This window comes from Corvus hawaiiensis, chromosome 3, assembly GCF_020740725.1.
Source record: "Corvus hawaiiensis isolate bCorHaw1 chromosome 3, bCorHaw1.pri.cur, whole genome shotgun sequence".
Classification (NCBI taxonomy): domain Eukaryota; kingdom Metazoa; phylum Chordata; class Aves; order Passeriformes; family Corvidae; genus Corvus; species Corvus hawaiiensis.
Genome location: NC_063215.1, coordinates 76282295 through 76300020, shown reverse-complemented (window position 1 = coordinate 76300020; position 17726 = coordinate 76282295). Strand labels below are relative to the sequence as shown.

General features: G+C 36.4%; 1 protein-coding gene across 1 annotated transcript in view; it reads right to left on the bottom strand.

Annotated features, from left to right (window-relative positions):
* Positions 1-1559: 1559 nt before the first annotated feature.
* THBS2 (thrombospondin 2) overlaps positions 1560-17726 on the bottom strand; it is a 32608-nt gene continuing 16441 nt past the window's right edge. Inside the window, exons 14-22 of the mRNA XM_048298695.1 lie at positions 16136-16243; positions 14197-14356; positions 12627-12745; positions 11964-12198; positions 8923-9150; positions 8186-8457; positions 7093-7190; positions 4765-4904; positions 1560-4074 (exon numbers count right to left, since the gene is read on the bottom strand). Coding sequence (XP_048154652.1) covers positions 4067-4074; positions 4765-4904; positions 7093-7190; positions 8186-8457; positions 8923-9150; positions 11964-12198; positions 12627-12745; positions 14197-14356; positions 16136-16243 — 1368 coding nt within the window. The 3' untranslated portion in view covers positions 1560-4066. The remainder of the gene's footprint in view (positions 4075-4764; positions 4905-7092; positions 7191-8185; positions 8458-8922; positions 9151-11963; positions 12199-12626; positions 12746-14196; positions 14357-16135; positions 16244-17726) is intronic.

The following is a 17726-nucleotide window of genomic DNA, read 5'->3' as shown; positions in this document are numbered from 1 at the left end:
GATGTCTGGAGCACAAACTGAACACTGAATTCATCCAGCTATCACTCAAGTCCGTAGCAAAACTCCTACTGAGCTGATCAAGATGAGGGTTTGGCCCACTGACTGTGACAGTCTGTTCAGCTCCTGCCCCACTGTGTAGCTAGCAAGGAGTACACACATATGCTAGCAGTCATGATGCTGTTATTTGGGCTGCCTGATGTGCAAAATCACAGGTATAATCCTTGGGTGGATTTATTTCCTTTCTTTCTGGAAGAAACCATAGCAAATGTGTTTCTCTTATAATGGACAAATCCTTAAATACTGTGAGTTCAGCTTAGCTTTTCAGAATTCAGTGGCTTATCCAAAGTTTACCCAAAACCCCCATGCTTTAAAAGTGGTCAAGAATTCACATCAGAACTTAATTTTAGGAGGGTTTTGGGATTTCAGGATTTCCTGGTTTTCTGGTTGGCCCAAAACCAGTAAGACACATACAAGATATAACAAGTACTTTAAAGGTGAGGAAATTTATCACTGAATTTTAGTAGGTGGGAGCCTGATGCCCATGGAAGTGAAAAGAATTCTGCCTAGTATTACTCATGTGTTAGTGGCAGAATCCTCACCTGCTCTACTCAGCTTCCCCTTGTGAGAAAATACAGGTTCTCCACAGGCATTTCAGACCTTCTTCCTCCATACCCATCTCTTTTTGGGAACAAGAAGTGTAGACTCTGTAAAATTTTTATGTATTTTTACCAGCTTATGCAAATACATCTGAGTATCTTCAAAAGATACTCAAAAGATACTTAAAAAATGTAGTTGGAACAATGGACACAGGTCAAAGCATGCCACTGCTTTGGTGAACCTGCTCATTCACAGCAATTTTGCTTTTTTTGGTTCTTCCCTCCTGTTTTTCTGTGAGACCCTGTACTAGCACTACAGTGCTGCTGTTATGTTTTCACACATTTCCAGTCATTTTATTTCCCTGTGTTTAGTTTTGTGTGGGTTTGTTTGGTGCCATGGAGAGATTTTTCCCCATAGAATCATAAATAAGTGCTCATGTTCAAAACACTCATGAAGATCCATACCAGTTTTACAAAACTCTTGAGAAAGCGAATAAAAAGTTCTTAATCACTCTATTAGCTGAATAATGTCAATCATTGATGTCCTTGCAGCTGTCTACAAGACTGAACATTTGTATTGTTTTAAAGGACTCATCAAAAAATGTACTGAAGACTACATGGCTTTCTTGTGTAATGTTTCAAGTACTCTCATGGGAGTCAAAAGCCAAGGAAACCAAATAGCTGGAATATTTTTAAGGCAAAGAAAAGTTAGAACTTGTGTTAACACCTCAAAACTGGCATTTTGACATGCTGGTCATTCTTATTTTTCCTAATCCAATTCAAATTCCTCTCCCTGTCAGTAGTTTATACTCACAGGAAAGATGTCTCATGCTAAGAATTATTTTCTTGTATTTTATTCTGTTTGGTTTGTGATGATTCACTGGTTCCTGAAATTCTGCAGCAGGAAGGCAATCCCCACTGACACCAACGAATCCCAATGATTCAGATGGGACTCAGAGAAGCAGCAGTTGCAAAATAAGATATATTTGTTGAAACACATGGCCAAGAGACAATACAGAGAAGCAGGACCAAATTTCTCATTCACAACGCTATAAATAAAATTTGTGATTGTTTGCCAGATAAAGACTTCATGGGGAATGATGTCTTGTCAGAGATACTAGGAAACCTGCTGTTTACAACCTTAGAAGACAGTCAGTGATTTTTTAGCAAAGCAACAGATGTCCCCGTTTACTTGAAATGAAGTGGTTTACAGCAAGACAAGAGGCTTAACTAAGGGCTTAGGGGAATGGAGTGTTTTCTTTAAAGAAAAACTTTAACTACAGAAAAGGTAAAGAGATTTTGGATTATAAAACCTTTTTACAGTTTATTTCCTATTATTAATTTCTTAAAATATATATATAAAAATGAGGATCTGACTAAATGAATCAGGACGTCAATTGATAAAGGTCCGTCCTTGTAAACAAATAAATAATTATTTACAATCTTTGGCAAAACAAAATGAAATTTCATCAATCTCACTCTCTCACACACACTTGCAAGGAAAAAAAAGAAAAAGAAATTAAAAAAAACCCATCATAAATAACTTACATAGAATAGGAAAATTATGATACAGTCCAAATATTAACATCTTCATCCCTAAACTGATGTCTCTCTCTGACAAAACAAAAAACCCTACACAGCCATTACTTATTACATTTAATGAAGTCATCCTCCTTTCTGCTTGGAACTTGGGGATGCCATTTGAAACACCAAAAGAAACTGAAATATTTAGAAACCTCATGAAGAGGATTCATGAAAAAAAAAAATCCAAAGCAAAACAAAACCAGCAACAAAACAAAACAAACTGAAAATAATTTTTAAAAAAAGATTTGATAATATGAATACTATAAAATGTGCAATAAAGCCATCAACTGTTGATTCCGTTCTAATGAATATAGCAACAAAATCTATTTCAAGGGAGAAAAAGTTGATTCGACATTTAGCTCCCTGTGCCCCAGAAGAAGGCAGAGGTACTGTATTCTTCCATCAGGTATCCCATCTATGAATAAAATTACACCAGCGTGTGTTCTTTTTGTGAACAAAGCTCATACAATTTAAACAAAGCAAAAATGTTAAACATGTCTATACTATTGTTTATCTGAGTAACTGTTGTATCTGTTTAGAATAAACACTGGTACCCCTTCAGCATTATTTAAGAAGTTCTATATACAGCAGACATAGGTAACAATACAAAAATATTCAAATTAGGGTAACTGGATATATATTAAGGTTCCATTTGTAAATTCCTTATTATTATTCATTTAACTTCAAAGTATACATGACTATAACCCATGGAACTATACTTAAGTGTAGGCCATGCTTTGACAATATCTACATATTTTGATATGCTTTCAAAAATAGCTTTAAAATATTATTTGTGAATGTATTACTGATGCATTATATGCTTTAAAATCAATTATCAGAGAAGGTAGCTTAGTGTGATAATCACCATAAATACTACCAAAATATTTATAAATGGAACCTTAAACTCATATGTTACCAAATTAACTAATGACGGCGTTGCCACCTTTTCAAAAACCCACATCAGGATTCAGGATGTCAAAGTGCTTTTTGCAGCAGAGGTGGAAAAGTGGTTCAGGTTCATTTTGCTCCACATGATCATGGTATATTCTTTATTACAAGGCAATGCAGAATATGAAGAAAACAGGGCAACTGGAAATAATTTTTTGTAATCAGACAATAGTGATAGCTTCAGATGTTTAAATGAATCACTCTTCCCTTTCACATGAGAGTTTCTAGTTCAATTCTGTTTGGCCTGAATAAAGGTCCTACTAGAGAATGCTTTAGGTTGCAAATTTGACAGTTCTACCAATTATAAGTTTAAAGAGTGTTACCTTATCAACTAAGCACCTTTTTGAATCAAGAAATGTTTATAATTGATCTTTACTTTAATATCCAAAGTAATTTTCACTGTTGGTGTGGTCCTCCATCACTTTGCTAAAATTAGACCCAGAAGCTTTGTTTACTGAAGTCCAGTCTTGATCAGAGCAAGGAAGTGTCAACCATACACCCAAAAAATTGAAACACATTTTTCCTCACTTAAACATAACGACTGATAATCATCATCCCCCCTCTTTTTCTCCATATATATAAATACATTAAGTAATTACATTTTTATATGTAAACGTCATTCTTTTAAAAAGACAAGTAAACAAACACATTTTGCTAAGTTTTCACTCTACAAAAGTGTTCTAATGTATCAATCTGCTTTTGCTTCAGTGGTGGGTCCGACGTTCACGTTTAGGTTTCATTAGTCCTGGCTGTGAGAAGGCACTTGGGTGGAAGGATGGCTGAAGCACTCCTGGCAGCTGGGAGGATCCTGGAGAGTAGAGCACGAGGACAGAGGGCAGGAGGCACACAAAAATAGAAACTTGGAGTACCAGGGTGTACTGAGGTGTCTGGGTTGCATAGCATCTACAGTACTTTGCTGGTAATGCAGCAACCGTTGCTCAAGCATCTGAAAGAAATGGGAGAAAATATCTTAATTGTGGTTGGAGTTTTTTGGTTAGGAAGTCAATCACATAAGAATTCCACCATGATACACTAAAGAGATACAGCACAATGCTTTCTGTTCTTCATTTTTCTACAAACGGGAGTACATTTATATAAAAACGCATATGCCTACATATACACAGAGACAAGCACATGTATGTGCAGCTATGTATCTAAATGTCAATACAAAATCACATACAAGAAAACCTGGAAAAGCATTTTCTGTATTTCAAAACATTTCAGACAAGGCATTACAGGCAGACATGCTCATTAATGATATCTGCTTTCTTTTCCATGCCTCTCGAAAGAGGGGTGATCCAGAAGTATCCCTCTGCCTGCAGGACATACTGAAGTAGCCTACAGAGGACAGTGGATATACAGAGAGAATTCTAAGCAAATCTCTCTCAGAAATTTCTACCTCATTTTTTACATGTGGATAATATTAACCATCTGGAGTTTATTATTCAAATTGAGATTACTGTAGGAGCAAGGGGCATTCATGGCATTTCAACAGATCAATATGATGCAAACAAATAAATGCTATGATATTACATATTGCTTTTCATTTAGAGGATACTTTTCATTTAAACACTTTGTGATTGCTCCACAAGTTATCAAAGGCTTCAGTGTTTTCTAGAAATTTTCTGTAACTAACCTCTGCATTCATATTTGAGGTCAGAGAAATAGACCATCTCTTGAGAGAAGACAAAAAGACCTAATCGTCCACCAGCAAAAGTTGTATCATAGATTGGTCCAGAATCCACCATTACTTGTTTCCCTTCATAAACCAGAACTCTGTAAAGAAGAACACAAATTAAACAAGGAGGATAATACAGTGTCCAGTGTAAGAGCTGGTAACAGTCTCTAAAAACTGGAACAGAATTAATTTTAACAAGGCACCAGAAAACCCAACCTCATTGTAGGGATCACTTCTCATCCCTATCTCACACCCACCTGGCTGGTAGCCATAACACATTAATCAGAAGCAGTGGGGCTGCTCCTTAAGTGATTTTATGCACACCATCTGCAAAAGATTTCCCAGTTCTTTATTTAGAACAGTCATGTCTCCTGGAATGAACTATGTCATGTACTAGCATTCACTGATAAGCCCCTGTCCCAGTGAACTCAGGGGTTAGCACACGACCTTGTCACATCACTGAGAAAAGCTGTCTTTGCAGCTGTGTTAACAGCTGATTTATTTATCTTTAGGTGCAAGGGCCAACATCAGAAATTGGAAGAACCATCCCTTCAGAGTCAAACAAAACATTAATTGGAGACATGCTGAATCTCAATTTCAGACATTTTAAGAGCTTAATGAAAGCTGGAAGGATTTGAACACAAACAGCTAGACTAATAATAAATTGGAAAGGGAGAACTTGGATTTTTTGGTTTTTGGAGGTTTGTTTAGTATTTCAGGCATCCACCCTGGAGACAAAAGACCTCGAAAGACAGCACTTCATATTCTTTCTTTATCAGAAAGACTGCATTTCCTCAAACTTGGATCCTCCACTTCTCCTGGAAGACCTTGAGATAGTCAACATTTTTAGGCTCTCAGTCTCCTGGGCCAAATGAGAAATTACTCTATAGTTTGTTAATTAGGCTAGTCTCTGGAGGCAGGGATTAGTGTCCTGCTCAACTGACAATACATTGGCTATACACAGCAATACAGATGGCTTCACATGAGAATGAAAACACTTGAGCAGCTTCCTAGAAGTGTTTTATTTCCTGAAAAGTGCACAAAGTATGAAACTGCTCCCTGAAATCAGTATTTAATGGATGGCGAAAAGAACAGCAAAAAAAAAAGACAGATTTTCATGTTCATATAACCCTATTTAATATAATTCTCAAAATATCAAGAACCCAAAACATATGGGAAGAGTTTAATAGTTCATTCATCCCACCAAAAAAAATTACATAGCTCCGATTGTGTTCATATGGAATTGATATTTCTGTACAAATAGAATTGTTTCATGATTACATGAGCAAAATAATTAATTTATTTTCTCTCAGAACACCCTAAAGTATGAAGGAATTTAATGCCCCAAACCACAGAATTTGTCATGCTAGATTAATCTAATGTGATACCGGTGGTAACATCTTTTGTCTGACCCTATGTAGATTCTGTAAAGGACGTTAAAGGTAACAGCAACATGAATGAAAAAAATAAAGTTTCCTGTTGGCCTGTATCAGTCAATGCTTTGCACTGCAATATACCAATCCATAAAGAAACCCCTCTCTTTCCAAGAAACAGGTAACAGTATATCCTAATTTGTCTACACTTTGTCTTTCACAGACAAATGAAAATCCCCTGCACATAAGCACAAACAAGACTTTTAGAGGTAACGTCTGACTCTACCCCATGAAAAATATCCTTTACAGTTCCAGTAGTTAGTAGAAGATAAAACTGACGTGGGCAGTTAATGCTCAGTCTTTGGAACATCAGCTAAACATCTGGGCTCTACAGAAAGTCATATGCCACAGCTCCTTGTGTGCATTACAGATGTGCTCATGGCCACTTCTGCAGTGTCTTGTATAAGCCACTACGGGAGACAGGATGCTGAAGTAGACAGGACCTTGGCCTACTTCCCTGAGGCAATGCTCATGTTTCTAATTAATTTCATTCACTGAAATTCCACAGGCTGGGGAGCAATCTCATGTTCTAATCTTGCTTTGAGTTTTGCTCAGGAATTTTTGGTCTTTTTACAGAAAAGCTATTGAGAAAGAATTCTGTTTTTTTTTTCTTTAATTTAAGGGTATTTAGCTGATGTAAATATTGAATCATCCAGACTAAATTAAATACATCTGAAAAGGAAAATAACTTATTCTGAAGATAACAAAATGTTCCCAAAATATTGGACAACAAACTGTCACACAAGTAACATAATTATCAGAAACAACAATGAAACTGATAACATAGCTTTTAAATCAACAGAGACAGAATTATTGCTACTAGAAAATGTAGAGGTACAGAAATATCTCTTACTTTATTAATCCTGTTTTAGGCCTATGAATCAAATGCCACCTGTAAGCAGTATAATCTTTCCAGCCAATGTTCTTGGGATCATGCCACAAAGTACGCACCTACAGTAGGAATACAAATGCCTTATTAGAAACACACCATTCTCCAGTAAGTCTACCATAGTAACTGCACATACAGCCAAAGCTTATTTTCTGCAGAGCATGAAACTGAAAATAGTTTAACATTTGACTGTATGATCAAAAGGCTTCTTTTATGGGGTGAGAGTAATGGAAGTTTCTGTCTTAAACTGTTGATCAGTTATTCATCTGCAGTTTCATAGCTAGAGTCACTGAAAACCATTACAGCATCGAACCTTGACTTCCCTCATGAAGTCACAGAATCAGCCGAATTGGAAGACACCCACAAGGCTCATCAAGTCCAACTCCTGGCCATGCAAAGGACCATCCCCAAGAGTCACATCATGTGCCTGAGAATACTGTCCAAATGCTTCTGGAACTCTTCAGGTTTGCACATACACACACCCATGCTGACAGCGTTGATGCTGCACGAGTGCCTCCAGTGAGGGAGAGGGACTGCAGCTTGCACAGATGTTACTGCCTGTGGTTGCTCCTTGAAAATTCTCACTCAGTAACAGTCCTATCAATTCTTATCCACATCTGAAGCCCTACTAGACCTAATTTCCAAAATGCACAAGTTCCTTCCATGGTTGGACCCTATTTGGAACAACAGCAGTTTTTCTCTCTTTTCTTTCATTTCTTCTCTCTTTTTCTGTCACTGGTTACTGTACTCTAAACCATGTATAATTCAAACAAGCTGGAACACCAAAGAAGTAAGTGCCAGTACAAAACAAAGGATTTGTGAGACCTCTGAGACCTCTCACTCCTTCTCCTTTTGATCACACCTCCTCTTCCCTTTTACACATGTGATTTTCTTTGAAACACAATGCAAATGTTATTATTGACACTACTAACAAGGGAATTGAAGAAAAACTGATAAACCTCTGCAAAAATTGAGATGTGAAAGTCTTTTTGAGACATGTCCCTTATTTTTAAAATATTAGTCATGCACTGTTGGCCTGAAGTTTTACATCTCTCACCTGTCCAGGGGTGTTTCCTGTGTGCCAGAGAGCATTTCGTAAGTGTTCACCAGTACCAGTTGTTGAATTCACTACTTTGAGTGACACACCAGAATAGCCATAAGCCCTGGTGGGTTTGTCCTCCCAATAGGTCTGTGTGACCTGCTTCCACATGAGAACGTAAAACCGACTGCTGGACTGGTAGCCAAACACAAAGCCGGCATAGTCATCGTCACGGTCTGTGTTAACATAGAATGTCCCGCTGAAGTCAACAGAGCTGAACTCATCATAGCCTGGGAGATGACAAAGGAGACAAAACATTGGCTTACAATGCTGGGTCCAGCTGCATACACCCAAGAGTCCCAGCTACACACTAAATTTTGGCAGGAGTCATAAGTGGTCTTTCTCAGTTTTCTTACCTGTAGAAGAGGAGGTAATTACAGGAGGTAATTACACTTGCCTGCATGGACACTTCTGGAGAGAAATAAGTTGCTTACAAGGTGCATTGAATACAGAAGGCACTAATATAAATTTTTTCAGTTGTGTATTTTATGTATGCTAGAGTCAGTGATGAGATGAATGGACAAAAAATGCAGGCAGCATTGAGCTGTTTTTACTTTGGGCATATACACTGTCTCCGTGGTTAGTCCAAAGTTTGCAGCACCAAAAATGTGCATTTCTCTTTCTTTATTTCCCTTTCCTTATCACAGAATCACTAATTACTTTTCCAAAGATGATGACTTACATCTGATACTCACCTACAGCTATTCCAGGATCCGAGTTGGCAGTCTGAACCAGTTCCTTGCCTTGGTGGCGAATAACCCAGTTGGGATCAATCTGAGCTGTTCCCTTGGGGTCCAGAGGGACCATCTGGAACTTTCTGAAATCAGTTTCACTGATGGCATTGTTTTCAGGGCACACATCATAAATATCTGGAACATTGTCATTGTCAAAGTCATCTTTGCAAATATCACCTCTTCCATCACCTGTAAGCAATGTGAATAAGCAAAGGCAATTGTTAGCAATTTATCCAGCCCCAGTCTATACACCACTTTGGAATCAGGGTGGGAAAAGTTGGAAGTTTGCTATGTCGATGTAATTCACTAATGCTTGCATTACTTTTTCCGTTTGATTTGTTCCAGATGTGGATACAACACCACATTTTAATATGTGCTGTGCAAATCAATTCAAACAATAGCATTAAAATCTTAATCCTCCACACATTACTAAATCTTTATACATTGTTGATCATATTAGACTTTATTACAGACTCTTATTACTTAAGATTCTTTCTGCAACAATCCATCTGAGATGCTTCAGATTGCAGATGTGTCACCTCTATGTCAAAAGAAAGGGAAGAGAGTGTTGCAGTAAAATATGCATACATGCTTAGCCACTCTTTCACTTGTAAGTAGAACAATTTGACTCAATAAAAACATAGTTCTTCAGAAAAGTGCATGAGAAAAGAAGGCAGTGCTGTATTCAACAGGACTAGCCTCAGAGGAATGAAAAAGTAAAGTTTTGTTGTATGAACAACAGTTTTTTAGATAACAAAAAAATACAGCTTATCTACAGTTGTGCTTCTGCTCAACTACTTTTACACTCAATATTTTAAAAAAACTAAAATTATTTCCTTTCTTAGTTTCCCCTTAATATTAATGGAAACCAGGAGATGGGATGTGCCTCCAAGAGCAAGAAGTGAAAGAAGGTATCTATAAAAAATCTCATTGACAATGGCTCTATTATTCCATTGCATACAATAGCACAAACACCTGAAAATAATGTCAAAAAGCTAAGCTAGACAAGTATAGAAACGAATTCCCAGATGGCTCCAACTTTTACAACAGAAACCACTGGGTATTACATTGGGTACCAACGCAAAACCAGTGCTGCCTACTAATTTGTTCCTATCCTCACATAGCAGAGCATCTGCTATTTTTTTTTTTTTTCCCAGTGTTTATGACTGCCCTAAGAACATCGGAATTAACAACTTGGGAAATAGCAACGACCCAGCTCATTCAATACTGACCTACTACTAGATGTTTCACAGAAAAATAGAAAGCTACCTTACCGTGACTGACCAGCACAGCATTACCCAAGTATGGTGCTTCCAGAGAGAAGGCAGAATGAGTTTTAGGCAACAGTATTAGAGAAAACTGAAACATCTAGTATCTCAGGGCTCTCTGCAGCTCAGATACGTGGTAAAATGGTCCCATTTTCCACCCTGGATATCTGCCATAGAGAACTCCAAATTCTGACCAGCTGTGTGCTCCTCCACCTGTTTGTCTTAGCACTTATTGGAGAAAAGAGAGTGAATTTCCTATTTTGTTTCCTTTGCCAAATCAAAGAGATAATTCACAAAAGAATCTAATTATTCACTGAAAGTCCAGCTGATGTTCATTTGGTAGTGAGTTGCTGCTGACAACATTCATTCCTTGTCAAGGAAAGTTAGAAAGTGTTTGTTTATCCAGTCACATCCAACAGCTCTCTCCAGGGCCTCATCTTTATATGCTAAAACTCACATCTTCAAGAGCATGGGAACAATTTTTGGCTTTATTTACCCCTTTTCCAAGATTTCTGTTGGACCTGCTGCTAATGACAGTGATGAGCTGGCTAAACTGATGAAATATATGTTTTTTGTGAATCATTAATCCATACATAAATGTAGTTTCCCTTACAAGATCCAGGTAATGGATGACTCAGCTTGGGGTCACCCTTATTCTGGATTTATGAAATTAAGGGGCTATTCCAGAGACTGGCAAGTACGAAAATATTCTGGACACATATTATAGGACTGAAAGGTTATACAAATTAAGAGCTACTACTGACTACCAACCAGAAACTTCCTACTGACAGCAGTTGTCTTAACAGGAAATTAGACAAGGTTCAGCATTTCATCTTTCTAAATGTACATAAAAACATATTGTGTAGGTAATAAATTTCAATTTCTACAGCACAGCCATGGAACGACTCCATCAAATTGTATAACTTGGAACAGAAATTGCTTACCTGTATTTATTGCAAGGGTCATTATTGTAAACGTATTTGGTGGTTGTCAAAGGATCATAAACATTTTCAATATTAGAATAATTGTGAAACTAACACTGTTTCATTATTTAAATAATGCCAAGCATGGAGAAGGACTTTTTGAGGTGTCCAGCAACATTTTACCAAAAAACTGGAAAAAAGAGCAATTACATATCCATTTTTTAAACTGTGACATGTATATCACCAAGACATATTTAAAGCAGCCTATAAAGAAAATTTGAGAAAAGCTGCTCAGAAGTCAATTTTTAAAAAATAATTAAAAATTAACAATACTTTTAGACTTTAAAAATCCTGGAAAATAGTCTGTTTTTCAAAATAGAGCAGTAAACCATATTTTCTCCATTTTAATTTTCAGATGGTAACTTGTTTTGAAACAGCTCCCTTTCCATTTTTTAAGACATTTGAAATTCAAGCTATTTGAAATATTTTCCAAGATTTTTAGTATTTCAATTAAATGTGAAAATAAGAATATTTTTTAAAAAATTGATTTTTTGGGGTTTTTTTTTTTTTAATTTGTTAAAGGTTTTCTTCTATAATTAAGTAGATGGATGTTTGAGCTCCTGTCAAAGATGCTTCCTAATGCTCTAACCCTGGACGAAACTGGCCAGTTCAGCTCCATTGAATTCCACGGTGTCTCAAATATCAAAAGCAGCTCAGTTTGATGTGAAGTCTCTCTTCACTAGATCTTAATACTCCAAGATGAAAATCAGATACTAAGAACTAAATGAAATTCATATGACCTTGTTCTTACCATCTGAGTCCTCCTGCTCAGGGTTGTATCTGAGGCGACAGTTGTCCCTGTCATCTGGGACACCATCATTGTCATCGTCAGAATCACAGGCATCTCCTTTACCATCCTGATCGTGGTCAGCCTGGTTAGCGTTGGGGATGTAAGGGCAATTATCCTGGTTGTTCTGGTGGCCATCTTCATCTATGTCCTCATTATTGTCACACTGGTCACCAACAAGGTCATTATCTGCATCAGTCTACCCCAAAAAAAAGTTTACAGAATAATTTTATTATTTCCCTCAATGCAAAAGAACAGCCTGGAACTTAACTGCTCAGTGCTTCTCTTCAAGGGTTTCTGTAGTGACAAGTGATACCACAATGACAACTGTGCTTAAAGCACACACATAACTTCAAGCTCATATGGCTACTTGTTCTTCTATCAGTGGGTAAGATTTGGTCCCCAAGATATTGCAGGGCAGGGCTTTATTTGCAGATGCATTAAAGGAGTCACCACTGTACTTCCCTTTCATCTGAGACAAAGAGATCTCACAACGTGAGATGTGAAAGTGAGCAATATAGATCCATCTCTTCAGCTGTCCAGTACAGGGACTGATAGCAATTCCTGTGTTCTTTTCTCTGCCCTTGTTCTGATGTTGCCATTAAGGAAACTGTTTTCATCACTTACCTGGTCTGGATTATGCATCAATGGACAATTATCACACTGATCACCAACTCCATCACCATCTGTATCACTCTGGTCTGTGTTGTAGACGTAAGGACAATTATCTCGTTCATTAAAAATGTCTGGGGGAAAAAACAACAAAATATTGAAAAAATCAAAATGATACAACATCCAACACAGACGGCCATAGACTGTAGGAGTCACCAGTAATGAAGCACGGCTCTTAAGGGGTTCATAAGCTTTTTGGCTGCTACAACATCATTGCTACAAAATGAAATAGTTAAGACTAATTGAAAGAAAAATTATGGCATCAATTCCATTTTTCTTACTATGATAAAGTTTTCTGTGTCCATCTTTCTATAGAATTTTGCTACAATAAGGGCTGATCATGTCCAAAGAATTTAGTCATTTTTCACAGAATAACAGATAAAGGGGTAGAGTATTTTTCTTTTTAAATAATTTGGTTTGGATTTTCTTCCCCCACTCTAAGAAATGCCACAGAACACACAGCTATATCAGGTTCAAAATTCTGAAGTTTGGTAGAGAAACAACTGTATTAATATTCAGCTGCCTCAGCATTTAATAACTTAATTTTACCAGAACATGTGCATCATTAACTGTATAGCATGACAAATTTTCAAAAGAAACTGTACCTCCTCAGGAGACTTTACTATAAACCCAACAATTTACTTCAAAATTATAATAAGATGAAAAGAAGCAAACACATGTTGGCATATCTGTCTGGGAAAGATACAAGGATACAACCCTTTCCTATATTACACGGTCCCCGGATATTTGCATAATCTTTCAGCCAATAACATATGATTGGATTTTTCTTCAAATGCAGAACTAACATAAGTACTAATATGAACCTGATGATCAGAAGAAGGATGTGAGGACTTCAAAATGTTCAGAAGCTAAAGTCAGATAAGCATCCAAAAGTTTTAAACATTATTGAGGAAAATGCAAAGCTAGATTTATTCATCTTTTAGTATTTCTGGATCCTCACACATTTGAAATGCTGCAGGGATATGATTTTTGAACTATATTTAAGTGGTTTTCCCCCTTCTTAATTCTGACCAAATTAGGGTTATATAGGAATGTACTGGTAGATGAAATAAACATTTTTAACAATATTTTAAAACATACAAAAAAATGTGTATTTGGATTACTGTGAGCTTTGCATACATTCATGGAAAAGCAGATTACTTTACTATGGATATTGTCTTAGCTGCGTGAATGTTCTGATGTTCTTTTCCCTCCCTAAAAAGAAAGGTCAACACAAGCGTCATATTAGGCCCTGATTACTTTGGAATACAGATGAAGGAAACATTTTTCTTTTTTAAGTTTACACTGATAAAGACTCGCTGTGATTTATTTTTTAATAATATTAACTGTAGTCATTTAGGGACTGTATGGGCAACTATACTACACAGGACAGATAACTTCAGCCTTCTCTGTCTTTGAGCTGCTAGACCCAATTTTATTCCACATACAAAAGCAGGTAGCCCATCTTACTGGACATAAAGTGCACTTGTGGAACAGCACCTAATTCTCAAAAGTGAAATCATACCATCTCCATCAATGTCCACAGCACATGAGTCACCCTCCCCATTGTTGTCTGTGTCAATCTGAGCAGGGTTGTGCACATAGGGGCAATTATCACAGCGGTCACCAACTTCATCCTTGTCATAATCAAACTGACGAGGGTTGAACAGAAGAGGGCAATTGTCCTAGGAAAGAAAAAATAGAAGATTTCACAATATAAATCACAACTCATGAGAGCACACTATGAAGTGGTAACTCCTGTTCATCTTGGATAGAGTTCAAAAATCAAATATTAATCCATTATTTTTTCAATGGACAAGCTGTACCTATACTGAAGATCTTGGTGGTAACAGGATGGCATCTGGACAGCCTGGCTCAGTGTCTGTTTCGTACAAAACATGTGAATTGTGTTCCATATCTCACAAGGAGAGCAACAGGCATTTTAAACTGGATCTGTACTCAGATATATAAATAAAGGTGTATCACTGGTACATGTACTTTAGAAAAAAAAAAACAGAACATGTTGCAAAATCAGGCCAACTTCAGCTGCATTTTATAATTTTTGAAAAACAAAAAAAAACCAACTAGAATTGTTACTCTGACTTTTTTGGAACAGACTAATATCAGTATTTTCAAGTTGATATCACATATTTTGATTTTTCAATTTAAACAAGTATTGACTTTTTGTTGGTTGTGTTCTATTGAGCACAATAATAAAATGTAAAAAGTTTTTTAAAATGTTAAAATGAAATACTGTCATTTATCAAAAATATTTTTCCCTGAGACCATTCCTTTTAATGGACTTTTGAAACCTTCCTATCACTTGAATTTCAAAATCTGCCAGAAGAAGAATTCTCATGTTTCACACATTCCCAAATTACACATGGACTTTTGCACAGGCATGAGAAAGTACTTTGTGAAATGCAAAGAAGAAAGAAAGAAAACCAAAACAGTGGGTGTGAGGGCTACATCAGTGTCATGCAATCTGAAGGGAGACATAATGAAAAAATCTTTAAACTACTTTTTCTCTGCTAAAGAGAAAAAAACCAACATTTACCAGGAAATAATTTTTTAGCACAATATTTTAAATTCCCCAGAAATACGTTTCGTATAATCAAGGGCAACATATAGAGGCCAGTCAAAATCTTATGCTGTTCATCAAATAACTTCTAGCTACAATTTTAAAAAATATACATACTAAATCATATTACTTTATCAAATGATTCTTTGAGGTTTTTTTTAAATTTTCCAAACAGACACCAAATGAACAAAGCTCTTACCCAGCTTTAACCATCTGAAGCTCTGGAGCATCTAGGTTCCCTCTGAAGGGAACAAAGAGGAAGAGTAAAATTCTAATACCAACTCATCCTAAACATGCTCAGAAAAGCCAGGGTGAAGCACACTCTGAAAGTGCCTCTGTCCTTCTGTTGAATGTACAAGGTAACAGTTTTAGACTGTCTATCTTTTAGGTTCTGCAGGTAAATGAATTTGTCTTCTGGGCAGATCTGAAGGAAAGTATGAACCAGGCTAGGTATTTTCGTCCCATCATTTCCCCTTGATACTGGCTGTGTTTATAGTTGTTTTAGAAACAGGTTACAATTAATGAAAATAACATCATATATGTAACATTTACCAGCTTTTCAAATACCATAGACTTGTCATTCTCCCATTACAATATAAAAAATCCAACACCACTTTCCATTAAACTGTTTTCATGTACATAATTGAACACAAAACTGATACAGAGAACATAGATCCTACGGTTCCCCGGGCTACTTTGCTCTGCACAATACTACTTTCCTTTGACTGAACACAGCTTTACTCTGCACTACCCATCATTCAGGGAAGGAAGTGCAGAATAACTCAGCTGAAGCTCTGAACGATAAAGTTTACATCTATTGTAATGTTTTTCCTTAAAACCAGATGTTTAGGTCAAGTGTACTGCAGACAGATACACCTCTTACTTTGTCATCTTCAACACCATCATTGTCATCGTCTTCATCACAGGCATCTCCTTTGCCATCTTTATCAAAGTCTTCTTGGCCAGAGTTAGGCAGAAGGGGGCAGTTATCCTGGTCAAAAGAAATAATCAATGCATTATGTTTACATTATGTCAGAGTAACTTGCCCGGGCAGAGGAGTAGATATGGTACACCAGAGAATATAAAATAAGAGCAATCAGCAAAGTACTTTTTAAAGTGCCTGTTTGTTTTCTGCCAAAGATAGTACTCATTTGCTGCTTTCATATTGTAAAGTAAAACACATCTGCAAATAATTCTATTTCCCAGCTGCTATTCAAGTGACTTTTCTAGTAAATTTTAGAGGAAACTATCAGAGAACAAACACACCACACACACAGACATGCATGCTTACATGAACTTTTAATAGACAATTCATGAGATATGTTTGAAGCTTATGTAAAAAATGGCCAGGTTTGGTTGCCAGAAAAATAAAGATACAAGCCAAGAGAAGGTCTTCAGAAACAGTTGTTCACATGGAAAGCCACTACACAGCAATGGAAAGTACTGCACATTAATGAAGGGGAACACTATAAGAAAATTTTGAAAAAAGTGTCTTTATACTGTTCTGCAAAACAGTACCTCTGCACTCCCATGTCTTTAAAAATAAAAGACAAATGGATCTCTTTATTTTGCATAACAGCTTTGTAAAGAATGATTATTTTAAATAAGCAATTCTTAAGTTACGCTGAAAAATAAGAAGTAAATTGCTTGCCAAACTTTTAACATGAGTTCTTAAAAATACTAAAACCAGCTAAAATGGATTGCAATTCTACCACTTGCTGTGAATAAATACATCTCTGAAAACACACTCTATTATTCTCATTTTTACTCACATTCCAGATCTACCTCACCCAAAACTGAATCTGTCAATAGAGTCCAGAAATATCTTTTTTGTAACACATACTCTAAAAAAGTAATATTATAGTTACGTTTTCAATCTCAATGGTTCTAAAAGTACAGACAACTTAAGAAAATTGAAAATTTTGTGATAAGAATCAAACACCCAAAATTTTTACCAAATACCTGCGAAGAGTCTTGACTGTTGACCTCGACATTGGTTACCAGTGATACAAAAAAAATTTTGAAACAATGAAAGAAATTAGTCACAAGAGTAAGTTAATTTTCAATCATTATCAGCTCAAGAAAAGAAGCTTTTAAAAATCAAATTACTCAACTAGGATATTTTGTAAAGAACATAAGGGCCTGAAAATTTGTGGTATTTTTAATGCGTTTTTTTTGGTGGATGGAGGGATCCCCTTAAATGAAGTACTTGTGCCTATTAGATCAACACATTACACAAAACATGAAACAATCTTTAGAAACAAGTTTTTCCTGAATGAGTTCAGCATGCTGTGTTTAATCAAAACTAGTGCTTTGTGTTACATCATGAGTGAACACGTTGGAAATTCTGATGACAGGAAGTGAAAGAAAGCTATAAGAACTGCAACAGCTGAGTTGGCTGAATCCACAATGAGCAGACATCAATTACCGTGAGGAAGACCTACATTTGAGGTCCAAATTTCCATCCATATCTG